The following is a 19,913-nucleotide window of genomic DNA, read 5'->3' on the forward strand; positions in this document are numbered from 1 at the left end:
TAAATACATGTGATCAGATTATAAAGTGCAATTCATTTTAATAGATAAAACTATACACAATGTACACTCACTGGTCACTGTAGGGTAAACCAGTACAAACGAATGCGATCCAATACAGGAACTGTGCCATGAATTCTACTGGAGGAGGTTATGACTTCTCAGTTTTAGTTGAAACTGTGAGATAGGCGACACATCCTCTTTATGTTTATCATGGAGGTCATTCTGGGTGGTGGAGTTGTTCTGGAGTCCATGTTTAGGTCTATTCGTGTAAATAGATTTCCACCTTCACATCATTTCGTACTAAAATTACTCCTCTGAGTTCATTCAGCCTGAAACACCTGCTGGGTAAATAGTAGGTACTAGGGAGACGTGCTCTGATTGGTTCTCAACTTTAACACAAACGGACACGCCATTGGTCGCTGGCGTCAGTGGGCGTGGCCAGACGGCTCCTTTGGCTGGAGCTGTGAAGTGTCAACGACAGAGAGTTGATCAACTTATTTATTATCAGGCCAGTTGGGCTCTTGGAACAACTTCAATGGAGGTAAGTTGACGCAGACAACACAGATATCCGATGCTCTGCCGATTTCAGACATTTTATTTGCACTCCTGCTGTATAAAGGCTGCTGAAAAGTCGCCTCGACTGTGAGCTGCAGCCAGCTGCAGATGATGAAACGTGCTCATGTACTGTAACGCTACTGTATGTGGATGTGCATTTTCCTTCCGTTTCGCAACAATGTCGCTCGACATTGAATCTAAAGTTGCCCACTAACCAATCTTCGAGTTTATATTCATGGGATGTGCTTTTTGTGGTTCTAGTTCTGAGTTTTATGAGCTCAATGATGCGACAGTGTCTGCAGATAAGCTCGATCGATACAGTTTACTGCACAGCTTCTGACTGCCAGCTGTGTTAAGGTGCAGCTTCTTTGAAGATGTCAGTTGGGCTATAAAAAAAAAAAAAAAAAAAAAAAAAACCATAGCACACTTCATGCCCTGTGACACGGGAAGCCACCACAGATAGCCGCTTATTTTTCCCTGCTGAGATCATAACAAGGGTTTGATAACAGTGCCTGATCTGATTGAAGCCTTAGCTCTCTGTTGTGTCTGCTGGGAGTCTAAAAGCAGGGCTGTATTTCCTCCAGTTCCCTTGTTTTAGATCCAAACTTCCTGGTACCAGCACAGGGATGCAGTGTGGCTCCACTGAATGTGTGTCCATTTGAGGGATTCTGTATTATTAAGTATAAATAAACTATTGCTAATTTATAAACCCCAATCATAAATGGTAGGTCATGTCACAGTCTCAAGTTAGGACACACTAACGCCCAGTTAAACATTATGATCAGCAGTGATGTCAACTACTGGGTGAGGCTCTCCAGACAGACTTGAAAAACAGTGACATAGTGGTTTAAAATATTTAGCCTGCAGCGTTTCTCCTAAAGCCATGACACAATCATACAATCGTATTAAATGACATTATGAAACTTTAGAAATGAACCATTACACACCGCTGAAGAACATATTTCAGTGGATCACCCAAATACCACTCCTGGCTGAATAAGTGACATGCAGTGCTATAATACAGTAGTTGTTTCAGTGTGGTAAATGACAAATAGAGCAACATGATGCAATTAAAATGATGTCACAGACTCAAAGGAAAAACAAATTGACAAGGAAGATCTGTTATTATCTGCTCATTATTTGTCCATTCTGCCCAACACACTTGATATTTGATAATGATAATAAAATTATAAAACTCTAATTACAAAAGGTTTCACACAACCACGAACTAAGCTACAGTTAAAACCAACTTTTACAACAAATGTTATTAAAAACGTCTGCAACCTCATGTAGCCTGTAATTACAGTGTATGTACAAACACACTAAGCACCAGTCTACATACAGTGTAAAAACAAAAGGAATGGATCTACTTATTAGCTTTCTACTCATGTAAAAGTACTAAAGTACTTGCTCTGAATTTTACCACTAGGAAAACGTTGTATTTCATTGTTGACAATGTAGAATTTATTGCTGTTGATAACATAAATGTCGAAATCTAGTTTAGATTTGTGTGACAAAATCCTCAAAGGTGAAAATTAAATAAAAAAGATTGAAGTGTGTTGTTACTTATAGGCTGTAGGTAAGGGTGGTGCAAATTTGAACCACCTTATACAGTGACAGGATGTTAGTTCATGAATGATACATACATACATGTAAATACTTTAATAAGAATCTAATCATGCAAACAGTAACTAGAAACTAATGTTCTCTCTAATGTGTAGTGGAGTAAAAAAAAAAGTAACATAAAATGGAACTACTCCAGTAAATTACGTCAAAAAGTATAGTTAACCACAGTACTTTAGTAAAAGTAATTAGTTACTTACCACCTCTATGTACAGTAGCTAATAAGTTTAGTAGATTACAATATCATCTTCTGTGTCCTCAATTCCACATGTGTCAAGTATCATAACAGGACATATAGTTACATTCAAGACCAGTTCAAAACTTGAATTAACTGACAGAAATAAACCATTATTTATTGCAGATAAACTTTCTGGTCAACATTTTTCACTGTCTAGTGATTTGAGACAGTGTCTGTTGACACTGTTGACACACCTAATGTTGAAGTATTCATGTTGTTAAAATATGATCCATAAACCGATGGACATTGTTTGTTTAGCTGTACCATTCCACCTCAAGAGTCACCGTCAGATGTCATTACTGTGACCTCTTTAGACAACTTAAACCCACCGAACCTATTTTTCTCTGTAGACTTCTTCACACTAAAGCACTCTTTGTTAATCAGTAGATCAAAAACTGATAGCTGGGAAGATTCACGCCAACAATGCAGTGAGTGTGTGCCGTGTTTGGCTTCTGGTTGGTATGCCGAAGTTGTAGAAGCAGTTTTGCAAAAATGAGCAAAGGTATTTAGGCTGGTGCTTTGGTTCACTGGTGGTTAATGTTACAAACTGGAAAGACTGCAGCTCTTTAGTCAAAAAACATTATCAAGGGACAAACAGAGCTGTCCCATGACATGTTGAAAATGCTACAAACATGGAGAACTGACAGTAAGACCTGTTGAATAGTTTCTTCTGCTGCAGGGAGAACTGCTCAATGAACTCTTTTGTAGCCCTTTTGTCCCTTTGGGGTTTAAGGGTGATGGTGCAGTTTAGTGCAGTCAGAGCAAAAAGGCTTCACCACCTTATTAATTCAAGCTATCACATAGTCATTTGACAGGATGCCTTATAAAATGCTCAGCAGGATCCTTCATACTAGTGTTCACAGGCATAGAGACTATATGCAGTGTTTACAGTGCACACTATGTCGAGGAACTTTGTAGAAATAAAATTAATAACTGGTTAGTCAATCAACAAAAAACGTATCTGCAACTCTTGTAATAACTGATTAATCCTTTAAGTCATTCTTCAAGAAAAACACATTTATAAAATACATTTGCAGTCTTTCTTTGTCTTATATGATCGTAAATGTATTATGTTCGAGATTTGCACTTATGAATAAACAAACACTCTGAGCTTTAGAGTTTAAGTGTGAGGAGCATTTTTTAGAAGTTATTTTTAGAACCTACCTTTTGCCACAGAGTGCTGGATGACTGTCAACCACACAGCCACAGTCTCTATTTAGTTTGAGACACCGCCCTTTTGTTTGTCCTTTGAGAAAAATGGAAACATATGGCAACACTTGGCTTGGTATGCCACAATGCTTCTTGGAAAGCAGTCTCCATGAAGTGGCTGAGGCTACTTCATTAATGTGTTTGGATGTATTTGCGCTTCTGATCATATCTATGTGACGCACTTGGTACATCCTGTACTCACTTTATACCTAGTGACCGTTTGTGAAAGTTCAATGCTGCATCTCCTCATTTTACCTCAGAGCAGTGAGACTGACGATTCACCGCATTCCTCACCACTTGTCTAAAACATTTGTGTTTGTGAAATATCCAGCGGATGGACAGGCTTTAACAACCAACCTGCCATAGCTGTGCCAGAGCAATCTCTAGAAAAGCATTAAAGAAAATGTGTTGATTTCACACGTACATCTGTGAACTTCTCATCTTGGTCACAATGTAGCCTTTAAAAAAAAGTGCTCAGGTTGTGCTCATCATGCCTTAAAGTCTTCCTGCATTTACAGCAGTGAGTGACAATGATGTCAGGCTGAGATGGAGATGACATAAATATCTGGATGTCCAGATATTTGGATACAATCCTGCCTTGTATATAACAAAATAACTTGATATTAGTCAGTATGCAAGAGTTTTAGTGAAAACATAAATCGTTCACATTCAGTGTAACCTCACAGCTCCCCGGCCTCCTACCTGAGGCCACAGCTGTGTCTATTGTAACAATGCTGTCTTTGTTTAGAGCCGTTTTGATCCCCGATAAGAAGGGATTTAGAAGCATTTCATGCAAAAAAAAAAAATCTTTAAAACACTGATGGAAATCTCTCCAGTAAGATCATATGTATGCACGGGGTATACTGCAAGTGCAGAACTCGGGGAATGCAGAAAATTAGTAAATAGTAAATGAACTGGAAAGGATTATGAGGCTACTTAAAACTGGTGGTTTGTTTCTGAGCTTCAGTAGTAAGTGGAAGTTGCATGTGCACTAAATTGCATGCACCTTGTGCTTGATATATGCACACGGTATATGTGCTCACGTGTGACCACATGAGCACAGACTGCACATACTGTAAGTATGTACAGTATGTGCAGTGTGAATCTGCATTTGTGCTTCACTTAGTACTTTTACAAAACTCCCTAATGGTATCCACTATAATGCTGCATCCTCTACTGACCCCAAATGGATCAGTTGGCCCAGTTCTTGCCATAATAGATCAAGATAGACCATAGCACACACACACACACACACACCACCTCAGGAAACCCCTTATATCTCCTCTTCCTATCTGTCTTCCTTCTGCCTGTTGGATTTAACACACTACACCCAGCAGCGTACAGTAAATCTTCATCCTGTCGATTGAGGCCTGTGACTCAACGCTGTATTTACATCCCCTCCACCAATCAGCAGAGGGTTTAAAGTGCTTTTGTGACTGGGTCATGTGTTTGTTACACATTTTGGGTATCAGTGTAGAAAATGTTTACAGACTCTAAAGAGGAAACAATCCACGTTCATTCTGGACAGGCAAGTTCACTCACAGCTCTGTACACGCGCGTGCACATGCACGTAGTCACCGGTTCAAGAGGACTTCCTCATATTGTCCAGGTTGTTGATGCAGGAAATCATTTTGATTGATATCCAATGTTACTCACGCTGAATTAAGCACTCTGTCTGTTTTAGGGGTCTGCGCGAAACTTGTGTGTTTGTGCAGATTGCAAACTGCACGTTGGCTGTGCAGCATCACTGCACTGTATCTTGAACATGAAGCCCCTTTTCCCATTGAGTCCATTGAACACTTTGTACGCACAGTTCACTCTCACGCATGAATTTGAATTTCCTTGTCAGAGAATTCAAGCGCTGTAACCCTGCGCTTGTTTTTCAGGTATTACCTGCTACTTAAACTCCCACACTCTGTACTTTCCTCACACTTCCACTCTGTGCAGGCCTATAGCTGAGAGATTATGAGGTCCAATTTTGTGAAGAGATTCCATGCTATCCTAGGTTGGGGATTTCCAATATGCAAACACACGCACACTTACAGCTGTACACCCCGCCGCAGCACCTAAGCACCACCTCTCTTGTTCTATGAACGCACTTCCACACATTGCTGTCAGGTCCTTCCTGTTTTCTGAGATGTCTGCATCATGCCTGAACGGAAATAAGTGCTTTCTTTGTATGGTCACATTGTTTGACGTTTCATCTGACCACTGCAATGTGTGGCGACAGCTGCCTCCTCACGGGAGGTGTAAATATATGGCTGTTGTAGCTGAAACTGATTCAGATCTATAATAGAGAAAGAGAGAAAGTTTGCTTTACTCACCATGTGGCTTTAAACCTGGAACATTTTAAACCTATGTTTGTACATTTTAACTAATACGCTGCAGCAGACGCTGTCCTCACATAGTGTTTCATGATTTCCTAAGAATATTTTTGTAAATCATTAATAACTTTTACCCATTTTAATGAAATACACTCCACAATCATATAACAGATAACAGACGTGACAGATGTTCGATTCCGTGTAACCTCAAAATTATTTTATATATTAGTATTTCACTTGAAATTAGCTTGAATGGTGTTTTTTTTTTCACCTTTGTACAATACATTTTTGCAGACAGTGGGTTTTCCAAGCTAGTTATTTGGAAATGTGGTGAATGACTTGATGCATGTATTTTTAAGGTTTTGCTAAGCTCTCTCGATCTCTCTGTCTCTCTTTTTTTTTTTTTTCAACATCTCTCTCTGTCTATCTAAGTATAGAGTGACATCTGCCCACTCATTCTGACAGGGAGGAAGTGCTATATGTGGGTCAGCTCCTCCGCAGTATTAATAGTTTATGCTAGAAAGGTAAAATTAGGGTGTAATTTTATGTATCTATATGGATGATGTATGCGCTAAAATGCATGCATGTGTATTTGCATTTAGTCCAGTAATTGTGCATTATGTCAACACAGTCCAGAATGCTGTTGTGTCTGTGTTTGTGTGTATTGAAGAAAAACAATCTTTTGAGATGTCATGCTTATTACAGACCCCAGTTATGCGGACTTAAGGCTGAAGATGTAAACAGAAATGAAGAGGAAGGGGGGAGAGAATGACAGAGAGTGAATAAGCTAGAGGCAACCGGAAAGTTGTGGTTACACAGGCAGCGTTCAGCTGCTGAGCCAGTGCTGTTTTTTAAGTTGTTGCTTTTCTTAGAGGGATCAAGGCTAAATCTACCCTACCACACTAAATCCTTTCATTGTTCGCATGTGGCCTATGGAGCAACTCGCACACACACATTTGTCTCAGTATACTTGTGATGACAGTGACTGACATAATGCATTCCTTAGCCCCTTACCCCAACCACAACTAAATGACCTAACCTAAAGCTAATTGTAATCTTAAAACCTAAAATATTAGGTACTAACTAATACTAACTAGTTTTGACCCTCAAACCTCACTTGGTTTTTGGTCAGTTTTTGGTAACAACTAGAAACAACAACAAAAACAAATAGTGTGTGTGTGTGTGTGTGTGTGTGTTCGTGTGTGTGTGTGTGGAGAAACAGGAAGACTGAGAAAAATCAGCATCTAAGACAAAAAAAAAAAAAAAAAAAAAAAAAGCCACTAATAAATGTGTCCAAAAGTGAGGAATGTTTTCTTGAGTCCCAAAATAGAATCAAAATCTAAATACAACTCAAACAGGTTATGACTCTTTGACACATTTCAACGTCCCGTACTAACTCTCTTCTTCTGTCCACCTCCCCCTCAGCAGTGCTGACACACACCGTGCTTCCATCCAATCACTAACTCACTTGTACCCACTCGCAAGAGGAAATCAACTGAGCAATCAAGTACTGTCCGGGCTTGTGACTCACTCTCTTGCTTTCTCTGTCTGTCACACATATGGTAGTTTCAGTACAGAGATCGTAGTATGTGGATGTAAAAGCTGCAGGACTCTTTGATATGGGACTGTAAGGAGCAGGGTAAGTTTATTATCTCTCTGTGCACCTGTTATGCTTTGGCTGGTCAAGGTTGGTAATGGGAAATTGATGTTTTCATAGTTCATATGCCTTGTGGGCTCTAAACTGAGTACATTTTTGTTCATAGTGAAGCAGTTCATTAACCGGTTCCATAAATTAAAAAGAGAAATGGTTTCAGACCAGTGACTCTGGCTTCTTATCAAGTGGCGAAACATTTTACGTTTGGGTTATGATCCGCTTCATAAGCTCTTCAGAAGCGGTCACAGAAGGATGATTTTTCATTAGAAAATTCTTCTTTTTTTAAGAACTGGCCCAAAAAAAAGGAAAAGAAAGTGTCTATATTTATAGAAAGCGCTCTGTGGATGCATACCGCTGCAAACAAATTGTGTCCCCTGTCACAGTTATTGTTCAGTGTTTGTTGTAGTTTTGATGGTCTCACATTTCATTTATCTTTAATATAATAATTTTACCATAAAGGACCTGAAACTAAGCTAAACCACAGGGGTGTTCAGGCTAATATGACCAAATGTCAATATAAATTTGTGTTGCGGAGGTGTAAGGTGTGACTCAGACCAGTGTGGGACCTAGGATAAAATAAGTAGCTTAAGAATAAAAAAAAGTTTTTGATAGGAACACTTTTGAACACTTTGTAAAACGTCAGTATCTGTCTGTAGGTGTGTATATGTGGGGGTTCAAACCATCAGTTATTATACAGGCAATGACAGCGGCAGAAACTAGACATGTGAAATACAAAAAAAAAAAAGACTTGCGAGCGACACATGCGAGCAGAGATGCTATTGTTGTCCGCCCGCCTGTGAACAGGCAGAGTGAGTTTTAAATAGTCCCATTCAACTTATCTGTGTCATTTTAAACTTGGCTCTCAGCATGCAGTCACATAATAAAACTGCCACCATTGATCGGGCAGAGTAAGAGGCTGTCTCAGTTTATTAACTTCAAATATGCCAAAACATGAGTGACAATTGCTGCTTGTGTCTTCTTCCTGATTACAGTAGATAGACCAACAATGTATTTGAACCATGACCAACAGGGCCCCCTGGGATAAGTCGAGCAGTATGGAGCCAACAGGTACATACAACCCACAAACATTCAGATAACACTGAACGCCGTAACACACAAATATGTACAGAATGGACAGTGGAAATGTGTATTTCCAGGAACACCGATATACATTCAGACTTTAACAACCAACGTCTTGACTTTATTCTCAGCTGACTGCTCCCCCACAGTTCCAGAGCCAGAACTGTACCGCAGCGTCCAGGTTGTGCTGCCCAGAGAAACAGACAACCAGCAGCCCCTGGACAATTATAACAAAGGTACAATATCATCTGCCACATCGCAGTAAAACGAAGAGAAAGTCTTAACATATGAAGATGTTTTTATATACTGCAAAAACAAGTTTCACTTTGGTTTATGTAGGTAATGCACTCATAATGGTTTAATATACCTAAATGTGTGGTCTCAGCTCGCAACAAGCTCTGCTTTTGTCTGAAGCCTTTCCACCCTGAACAGATATTTAATGAAGCCAGACTGCTAGCGTTCACATTGTGCAAGATTTAACCACATCAGCGGTATGAAGGCTGTTAGTCATCAGACTTATTTTGGATTAGAAGTGTAATGCAGAGAGCACAGTGACACATTTAGCAAGTTTGTGTTGAGTACTGCGGGAATCTTCCACCTGGTAATGGCTTGTGTGCTTATCCGTGTGTACAGGCATGCTAAGATGGACGCTTCATAAGAAGGTTCAGAACAATCCTGCCAACAGTTTATCTCTTGTGTGGGTACTAATAAAGGAGCTGGAGAAGGTATTTGATTTTAGTATTCACAGCAGTGGAAACATTTCATCTGAATACTTGATCATTAGCCCTGACATAGTCTGTTTTCTCCATCAGGCTGAGAGATGGGACTCTCGTAGATTCATCATCCCCCTGCTCCACACACTTATGTATGCCATCATTCAGGTACAGCGTTCCTGCCACATTGCTGCCTCTGACGTGCTTGTTCTTACGTTGTAACACTACTCACTGCTTACATGTAGTATTTTTATTTATGTATTTATTTTACCATTTTATAATTTTCCTTTAATGTGACTGTGCCTAGTTCCTCTTCTCAGTTTGGGTAAGGAACAGATGATACATGTGGCTTTTTCACACTGTACTGTAATAATCTCTAAAAACATCGGACTAACATGTTCCTTTGCCAACTGAGAATTCAGGCTGCTCTACCGTAATGCACTGTTACATAACATAAATACTTTGCATTGCTTTTAAGGAACATATTTAGGGAGTTTGAACAATGTTACTGAAAATATCACCAAGCGGGAGGACTAATTTGTTTATGTTCCAGGAACAAATGCCAACAAGGAAGTATAGACACCTGAAATAAAATGTATCTAGACCGGGGCATGAAGCTTTCCTCATATTTGAACAGCAGTGGGACATAGTTACCCTAACTTTAGCTAACTGTAGAAGGAACATAAATGTTTAATTTTCTTTCCTGATCTGGATCAGCTGTAACGTTTTGTGTGTTCCTTGATATTCCAGACAGCCTACATTCCAGAAGAACTGTACAAGCGAGTGTACAACTTTTGTAAGAAACTCTTGACCTTCCCTCATCCCTACTGCACCGTAGGACTCAACTACACAAAGCAGATCAAAACTGAGCGCTCCATCCCAGGTATTCATGAATTCATAGGCCGACATGGCAAAGTACAGCTGACTGTGTTTTTTACATGTAAAATTTAAATCCTTTCTCCGACAACAAAGCAAATAGAGGAGTAGCTTCATGCTTCATACCTTATACTTTATCTGACCACACAATTTGGATGGGGCTCCACAAGCAGTGGCTGTTCATTCACCTTTTGTTGTCATGTCATAATCGTATAGGGGTAATTTAACCATAAAGACCAATTCCTTAATGTCCTAAACAAGACATTAACTAATTATTGATTATGAATCATCATCACATTGTAGAGAGAATGATTTTTTGTGTTTCTGTTTATGCTCATTTCAACAAACAGAATCAGATTTATCAGTGTTTTTGTCAGATATACTAAACAAACATGTTCCTAGTGATAGTAAAAATATTACAACTAAGTTACACATACACAGACAGCTCCACTCTCGAAGTGTAATAACGGATATCTAGTAAACTTCACTTTTTTTTAACTTAAATACCATAAACATAAACTCTATTACTAAAGGTAATTTTCTGCTTTACTTAAATCGAAAGAACTGTTTCTTCCAAACAGCTGCTCATGAGGGAGCTTGTGTGGATACACACACACACACACACACACCACATACCTCGCAGTGTCGCAGTCGAAGTGTGAAAGTAAAAACATTACGTGGTATAAAACACGATGCTGCGAGTAGCAGCGCAGTAACACATCTGAAACACTCAGCCTAGTGTATGATTCTAAACTTTTCTTGTTTACCACTTTTGACTATGACAAGTACAGTAGCTGTACACATTAAGGTGACTACTTTTACAGAGACAAGACACCACTGTGAAGGTGTTTCTGCATGAAGCTGTAAACAATTTCCTCATGAGGATAATAACAGTATTATTATCATTCCATTTACTATAAACAGAAGTGTACATTCATTTAATCTACATGATAAAGATGACTTGAAACCACATACATGCTGTCACTAAATACCACATTGATGCACAGGTCTGATCTACCAGAGGATGGTCACAGCAGAGCAGAGACTAAAGAACGAGCACTATCCTTTTCAAGAGAGGTGAGTCATAGTTAAATAACGTATTACATGTCTGCAAGTACAAAAACAGCCTCGGAAAACTGGAGGCTTACCAAAACTACTCATGGTATATTTCCTCATACTGCAGCGCGTAGACAAACTGCATTCTGTGCCTATCACTAACATCTGTCATCTAAATCTCTATAGGGTTTTTGTGTTGGCTGACCCAGAGGTCTTCTCTGGCTCCTTGGCAGAAGTCATTTTGGGTGATTTTGAGTCATCTGCTTCGCCTTCAGATGGATTAAAAGGTCCTCTTGATCACATGCGCAATGTCGTCCAACACACCATCCAAGCTGCTTTGGGGGCAGAGCAATGCCACGGGCCAAAACTGGCTCAGGCACTGAAGGTCAGTGAAAATGTACAATCCTATTTGGCAGTACTCACTCACTGAATTCTCTTTTCGGTTCTCTAGCTGTTCTTTGTGGTCACTGGCAGCGTGTGGACATCTATAAATATTTTGTCTGTTTGCTTTGTGACTCTTATTTTCACCAAATGAATGCACATTTACTTTGCCTGCTTTGTTGTCTTAGAAACTAACAAGGCTTTGGAAAGTAAACTTTTTCCGCATGCTTGACTTTTTCCCTGTTCTAGTCAGAATTTGGCTGAGAGCCTACCTCATTCACTTCAGTCATCTGACTTCCAGCTGCTACATTTATCCAATAGATGCTATGCAATGACATTATGTTTTGTTATGTGTTATCAACCCCATTACTATTTACCGGCAGGTGGATTCTGCAAATCCACAGGGCTTGTGGAGAGAAAACAGCTGAATATCTTAATAAAGTAAAGGCAAAGAGGATAGTAAGAACAGATTGTGTCAGCCAGTACAACGAGATAAGGGCCACCGCTGTGCAATATCTATAATGAAAGATAATTATCAAAAGGCCAAATAGACACAAACAACCCTTCAAGTAATCAAAGAGGTCACATCACATTGTGCTCCAGACCAGCTCTCACTCCCACAAGTGAGCATACTGTCACTATGGTCCATTCTTTATGGTGTTTAATGTAGTTATTGCTACTGGATAAAAGCTTTAATCTGTACATCATCCTGAGCATCTAGTGCTAGAAATTAAGTTTCCTAAAACAAATAGTATGTATGACAACACAGCTCTAGAATAAGAACAGTGTGCAAACAGAACCTGAAGGCACATAGACACCTACAGTATGTGCTTAGTAGGATTCGTACAATATGATACTTTTAGGCAAAGTTTGATAGTGACTTTTCCTATTTTTGCTCCTGAATTAAAAATAGTTTGAGTTCCTGCCCTATAGGTAGTGTACATGTCATGTGAAACATCCTGAATGGAGGTCTGTTGTCTGTCGGGCCGCTTGCTGGTTGTGTCTCCTGGCACAGGTCCTAAAGTAACACCTCAGCAACTTCAGGGCAGACATATACACACACTACCGATCTCTTAGCTATTAATACAAACTGTGTGTGTGTTTGTCTTCCTATTTGTATGTGTGCTCACCCACATGTGTTCCGTGTGTGTTTTGGAACAGGACATGGGTCAAGACGTTGAGTCGTACTTTCAGGAAGTGCTAGCGACTCTCGAGCAGAGCATGGAGGAGGGTAGCAGAGGCGATGGGGGAGCGCTGAGGAGCCGCCTTCTGCAGCTGTACAGCGAGATTGTCGATGGCACAAGCTCAGGTATTGTGGAAAATAAAAACAGCGAAACCACGCAAGGCCTCTAACTGGTTAAGAGAAACATCAGTGATGGGGGGGGAAACCACAACAAACATAATCACATCTGGTTACATAGCAGACTGGAGTCAAATGGAAAGAGAAAAGAAAAGCAGCAAGGGGCAAGATGAGAGTGTTATTTTAAGAGACAACACATCCCACAGACCACTTGCTAACTAATGCATTAGTTTTAATGAAGCACATCAAAATGTATGCATTTTGAAATCTCTTGACACTCTCTCTGCATTTGGTGTGAACGCCTATCTCTACATTTTTGCCGCTATACGATTGAATGGTTTGAAGCACATGCATTGTTGGTGATGGACATGTTTGCTGTGTTCACAAGGACTTGACACACCAGCTGTTGCTGAGATCGAACCTTCCTTCCATCTATTTGTTTTTCTCTGTGCTCAGACCAGTCAAGTCAGTTGTCTGAATTCATAAAATTTTCCGGATATCTATTTTCATGACATTGTCTCTGTTTTCCCTGCTCTTATCTTGTCGGCAACCCATCCGATGAACTTGCTCTCCCATCATTGCAGCTGGGAGCGTGAGGGATGGACACAAGTGTTAACTTGAAAGGAAGTTGTGGGGGTGGGGGGGTGCTTTGTTTTAAGTGTCATTGTGACAGTTTTGGTCTCTTCCTTTCTCTCTCTCCCCATGTGTATGTGCATATTGCAGAGCCAACGTCAGGTGGACTTCTATGTGACTGCCCTCTTCCTAACCCAGAAATGAGCTTCCACCTATGGACAGAGGATCTGGATATCTGTGAGTGGCTTCAGAGTCTTTGGTAGTCTAGAGGGAATTTAATGCTACAAACCATCTGAATTGAATTAGCACTACTAGTAGTGTCTGCAGTGGTACATTAACATTAACAGGCCTTCAACCTGAAGGGATCACAAAGCAGGCACTGACAAAATGTGCTCTGCATGAAGGAAATAAAGGAATCTGTTAATGAGAGAATATCTGTGGTCTGTTACATGATAAGGCATTAAAATATACGCATTGTGTTGTAGATTTAAGATGACAACTGTCAGTGAGTAAACTCAGAGAACAGCTTCCTGAAATGACCTAGTTTGGTTCTGTGTATAGTCTTTGTGCTGCCTAGCTCTGTAAAAGTGTTGACTTGCGTGCAAATAATGGAATTAAATAATTATGTGAGATATATAATGGATGAAATAATGGTTCAAATTGTTGACAGGGCGAGAGTTGGCCAAATGGGTTCGATCCAGCTCTGTGCCGGAGCAGTACTCCATCAGCCCGGAGCAGGAGGACTTCGAGCTGGGTGATTCACCCACTGACCTGCTGCCGTCTGACATGATTCGCTTGTCCATCATGTCCAATGACAGTGGCATCGAAAGAGACCTGCCCCCCAGTGCTGATCCCTCCTTATCATCATCTCTGGAAACTGCCAGCAATAGTGCATCGTGGGAACAAAGCAAAAGGTAAATTTTATACCTTTTATTTTGTTGTTGTTGTTTATTTAAAATATATTAAAGTCTGCTAGTCTACTTGATTTGTAGTCCAGTATGTCTTTTCAGATGCAGTCTATTCCCTATAAATCTGTTACAGTGTTGTTTGCTTGTATTTATAATAGGTCAGATTATAGGTTGAATTTCCTTTTTAAAAACTCGGACACTCTGAGATTTTAGAGTCTGAACTTCAAAATGATCATCTTGATGCATCACTTGTTTTGGTTTCCAAGCTTTACATTATTTTATAATAATTCCGACTTGCAGTATAATGGTAAACCTTCCTCTACTACAGTAGTGAGCAAGAATCAGGAAAGCTGTCAAGGCGCGGAGGCATCAAGATGAAACCATCTGTGATGGACAGTATGGTCCTGATGCAGGACACCTTGGAAGATCAGACAAGCCTTGAAGGAGGAAGTGGAAGGAAGGGAGGAAGGAGGGGAGTGACTCTGCAGAGGCGGGCAGGAAGCAGTGCGACGCAAAACCCTTTCACCAAGCATCAGAGGAACTTTACTGCTAAGATAGTTGCCATGGGGGACGACAGGGTACTGGGCCGCCTGGCCAAGGCCTACTACTTCTTCAGGTGAGACAGTCCTCATTTCACACCCTAACCCGGAACACATGATGATGAATCTTTCTTGAGAATCTGGTGGGTTTGGAATCATTGTCATAACAGCACTTGGACTAGATACAGTGTATGAGGGTAAGTAGAAGGAGTAATCATTTTATAGAGGTGGATATTTGCAGGTTGTTATGCACATGTGTCTTTTTTTTTTATAAACCTGCACTTTTTAAAGAATATTAATATTAAAATCTATAATATTAGTCTTAAGACTACGTACAGCAACAGAGTGATCACATAAAAATTGACATGACATTTAATGCTAAAAAAGTACAAAGACAATGTACACAGATATTTTCTTGTTCTTTTCTTGTTTTTTATTCATTTGCTCTGTGGCTACTCTGAATTATTCAGCCATTATGTTCTTTGGCAAATAATGCGAATAATCGCACCAACTGTAGTCACTCTCTCACTAAGCTGCTTGCCGATGGTCTTGTAGCTCACTCCAGACTTGTGTAGGTCTGTAATCTTGTCCCTAACAACTGTGTTTTGGCTCTTCCTATAGAACAGTTTGATTGGAGTTCAGTTCAGTTGGATAAATGTTTGACTCGCAGCAGGCCACCGTAGATGTTGTCTTTTTATTCATTCATGGGAGTCATGGACTATAGACAGAGCGCTCCGATACTAGGGAGCATGCTACTTTCACAATGACTTGATAGTTTTCTGATTTCACTGTGCGCTGCAGAGATTAAGCTCACCTTGTACCAGATGCATCAAGCAGGAACTTTTAGTAGAATAAGCAACACTTCCTTTATTTTTGCACTTTCTTTGATTTATTGCATGGCAAACAAGTGAAGTGGCAGCACTTTTTTTCTATTTCTGTCTCTAATTACTGCTTCTACATTCTCTCGGTGTCTGTGGAGTGCGCGAGCACCACTTCTTCTATTTCAAATGTCATATGTTGAAATCCAAACTCTTTTTGCTGGGACATACAAATTGCTTAGTGAAGCGTGCTACACTTGGCGTTTCTAACAAACTTTTGGTTTGCCTTTGCAGGAAAAGGGAAGCGCGAAGGCTTTTTCTTACAATGAAAGTCAACCTTCAGTTTTACTACATCCCTGTTTGCAGGGTTTCAACTCCCATCTCCTCTGTCAAGGTAACTTGACCTTACCTGTTGTCAACACACCAGCAGGCTGTTATTTAGTGAAAGTCAACACACACGGAGATAACGAGACAAATGACCTCTGTTCTGACAGTGGAACAGCAGATGTATCAGTATAATTGTTACTTCAGTGTTGACATTGTGAGTTTATTTTATATGATGAAATGACTGATTCCAATACACTGAACTTTGTTGCAGTTTAACGCTACCTGAGAACATTTGTCTAATTATGTTATTACAATAAAACGACAGGAGTCATCAAACAGACTTCATGGGAAATAAATAGATTTGCAGATAGGAAGACATAATAAATAAAGGATGCATTTTTAACATATGCTATGTTGTAAATATACAGCCTCTGTGTAATTTGTAATTATATTTTACCTTTACTTTCCTTCGTTATTAACCTGTTTTGCAAAGAGCAAATCCTACTTACAAAGCAACACAAAGCATCAGGCTTTGCTTCCTCACTGATGTCAATTTGACATTTTTGTTTTGGTTACAGGCCACAGGGGATCCCTGCACTCTTGGTTCCTACTTGAGCATGGTGGACCCTTGGTACAACTGTAACATCAATAGTTTAGGCCACATGATCCCCAAGCTGGCTAAGATGGTACGATATGAAGTCTGAAAATGTGCATATTGTCTTATAGATTGAACTGCGTTTTATTTTATCTTTCAAAATGTCACAACATTATTAGTTGTTCTGTTGTGTAGCATGTTTTACTGTGAGTTAAAATATGTTGATAAGCTGCTGATGCTGAGATAAGGTCATCTTGATACTTAGACATATTGAAACTGTGCATAAAATTAAACAGGACATAAAATTATCATGAACCTTGAAAAAATGCTATTTGCAAACAGAGGAAATGACTCTATTCTACTCTATTTAATAACTACATGCAAATGACTAACCTTTAAATTACCTGCTGCTGATCTTTCAGTGGCTCATTTTCTTGACCAAAATGCATTTGTGGTCACAACATCATGCAGACTGCAGTTAATTTTACATGCCTTACATGACTGCTGTCTCCTCTAGATACAAGCAAGCCCAGGGAGACCAAAAGAACCCTTCGTCTCTGATGTAATTTCGTACTACGTCCGCACCAGCCAGCAGCCTGTCTACTTCAACATCTACTTTGTTAAGGTAGAACTGTGCGTTTGGTGCCTGCATTTTTCTGTCTCAACTGTAAATGATGCTTCATTCTATATCCTGTCATGTACATTCACATTTCTGAAATGTCTACTGTTCTATCTATGTGTCTACATCTATCTAAGTTTTTTTTGTCCTCTAGATCACTTTCACCAGCTTGACAAAGGAGCCTGTGGAAGATGTGTTCCTCACACATCTTGAGATGGAGTTTCCCGAGTTCAGACACATCCCAGCATCAGTCAGAGGTGAACTGGGTTTCAGTAATTTATTTGATGTATAATACTAATCAAATGTTTGGAGAAATACACATAGAAGTTATTATTTTTTTCAATTGCATGTTATTTTTCAAGTGTTTTTATTAAAAGGGTAACTGATCATTAGAAAACTCTTTTTGCTATGATGGTAAAACAGCTCAACTTCTTCCTTGTAGTTAAGTGTGTTTTTTATGTCAATGCAATTTACTAACATCACTGTCTCTCAAATAGAAAAATCAAGAAGGAGCTCAGGGGAGATATGTGGAGCTGTTGTCTCAATGAAATACAAAAAGGTGAGTTATTGTTTTTAAGAGAAGTTGTTTCCTTATTACATTTCTGTCATCAGGATTTTAGTGTTGACAAAATGTTGTTGTCAGTTACTGGAATGATCAGATCATGTTCCTGGATGTGTGGGCTGCCATTGTACATAACTTCTGACACTTGCGTGTTTTGTGCGTGGGTATTTCTGCGTGTGTGTGTGTCCAGGTGACATTAAGTGGTCGAGATGCTGAGATAGGACTCTCAGTCAGGACGTCGGGCGCTCAGATCTGTGCTATTCCCTCCAGTGAAGCAGAAGGTTCATTGTTATCTTCAACACAATCAGCATTTCATACTTAAAGGCTAAAGACTGTACACATGTTGGTTGTTTACTTATTTCTATGTCTTTTTCTCATAGATCTGAACTGTTTGACACTGATGTTTAACGAGTTACCAACCAAAGCTAAGAACAACACTTTGGTAAGTCTAGGCAATCTGTCTCAAATAGGGGAAGTGCTCAAATATCTTTTGACTAAGTTGTTGTTACCCTATTTATGTTAAAACAGCTCCTAAAATTTAAATAGTCTGTGTAACAATAAACTCATTTTATTTTCAAATTCTCAGGAGTCAAAGATTAGGACCACCAGTCTTAAGATTCGCACTTTAGAGAGTCGATCCTTCACTGTTACACTGGACAGAGACTGTCGCAGGACCTACAACGCTGTGCAGAGGTAAGAGAGAGCTGATTCAAATAGATTTTTAGACTACTGAAGAAAGGTTATAGAAAGTTTAATGTTTCAGATATGATCTTTGTTGGACATTATTAAGGCCTCTTGAGATACTAGCCATGGTGGGAAGTTGCTCTGTTTTTGTCACTGTGTTTTTTTTCCATCATTTGATATTTGAACATTTAACTAGAGAAGACGGAGAAATCTGCAACCACCTGATCTGATGCACTTTGTTGAACACGTTTCTGTTGCAGCATTGAGATTTCTCCATGCCTTGATCCTGGGTACTGTGTCCAGAGAACCATGAGGTCCAAATTTAGGTTGGCCGAGGACAAGGACGCTGGACTGAGCAAATACATGAGCAAAGGACTTCCTCTACCAATCAACACTTTTGCTGGAATCATCAACTGACATGATCGAGTACCTGAGGATTAAGATCATCCACGCTGTGCTTTGATAGCGGGAATGATTGTTGTTTCTGTGATACCAAATTTCCAGAGTGACACATAAAAAAAAAAAAAAACAGCTGGATTCACCTTTGAATGACACCGAGTTGCTCTTGAAACTGAACAATATACGTTCTGTCAATCAGGACTGAGTGGCACATATGGAGACAACCAGTCTGCTCCTTTAACAGTAACAGGAACAACATTTTATTACACTGCAAGGTATGATTGAACTTCTAACAGTGTTTCACACTTGATGAGTTAAGTGCTGTTCGCACTTTAGACATGCAGATCGAAGTAGTGCCAAAGAACAATATTGCCTGTGACACTGGCAAGACCAGCTGGGGAAACAAGTAAGCCAAGATATGAATGTGCATCTTTTCTTGAAAGAGTTACTCTACTTCATAGACACACTACTGTTTACTGCCTCGTTGATAGAAACACACACACAACCACACATCCATTATACATAAGACAGGATGCACACTTAACTGACTCATCTGGCCTGTCAGCTATTGAAACCTGCAAATAGTTGAAGGAGTGGTACGATGACAGTTCACTGTAGCTTTCGTAGCTCAGTCATTCAAATAACCTGTTGCATGCAATGATGTGTAAACTGTAAACTGTCATATAGGTGCAAAGGACTGACCTTAGACTTAAGAAAAACATGTTATACACTATATTTAGTGCAGGAGTGTCAGGAATTCATGTAGAACAGAAGCAACTTTTGTATTTTACTATGTCAGATAGACGTGGATAGTGTGCAGACAAAGCCAGAGAAATTAGCTGTTCGACTTAAGTTGACTTTGTCTTCGGGACCACTGCTT

General features: G+C 39.7%; 2 protein-coding genes across 3 annotated transcripts in view; both read left to right on the forward strand.

Moving 5' to 3' along the window:
- Window positions 1-7,158, forward strand: part of pik3r5 (phosphoinositide-3-kinase, regulatory subunit 5) — a 29,517-nt gene extending 22,359 nt beyond the window's left edge. The window contains exon 13 of the mRNA XM_026358742.1: window positions 4,862-7,158. Coding sequence (XP_026214527.1) covers window positions 4,862-4,992 — 131 coding nt within the window. The 3' untranslated portion in view covers window positions 4,993-7,158. The remainder of the gene's footprint in view (window positions 1-4,861) is intronic.
- On the forward strand, window positions 443-19,210 carry LOC113161257 (phosphoinositide 3-kinase regulatory subunit 6). Of its 2 annotated transcripts, none has more exons than XM_026358744.1 (21): window positions 443-541; window positions 8,596-8,671; window positions 8,815-8,919; window positions 9,317-9,408; window positions 9,496-9,564; window positions 10,147-10,279; window positions 11,280-11,349; window positions 11,515-11,713; window positions 12,871-13,018; window positions 13,733-13,819; window positions 14,253-14,496; window positions 14,819-15,106; window positions 16,142-16,241; window positions 16,753-16,860; window positions 17,287-17,394; window positions 17,543-17,645; window positions 17,886-17,947; window positions 18,141-18,231; window positions 18,331-18,392; window positions 18,537-18,643; window positions 18,895-19,210. In XM_026358744.1, exons 2-21 carry the CDS (start codon window positions 8,623-8,625, stop codon window positions 19,049-19,051), a joined length of 2,382 nt encoding a protein of 793 aa, XP_026214529.1. In that variant the 5' UTR covers window positions 443-541; window positions 8,596-8,622; the 3' UTR covers window positions 19,052-19,210. The 2 variants fall into 2 exon arrangements, with proteins under 2 accessions (XP_026214529.1, XP_026214528.1); XM_026358743.1 differs by lacking the exon at window positions 443-541 and adding an exon at window positions 7,456-7,588.
- The last annotated feature ends 703 nt before the right edge of the window (window positions 19,211-19,913 follow it).

This window comes from Anabas testudineus, chromosome 1 (assembly GCF_900324465.2).
Source record: "Anabas testudineus chromosome 1, fAnaTes1.2, whole genome shotgun sequence".
Taxonomy (NCBI): Eukaryota; Metazoa; Chordata; class Actinopteri; order Anabantiformes; family Anabantidae; genus Anabas; species Anabas testudineus.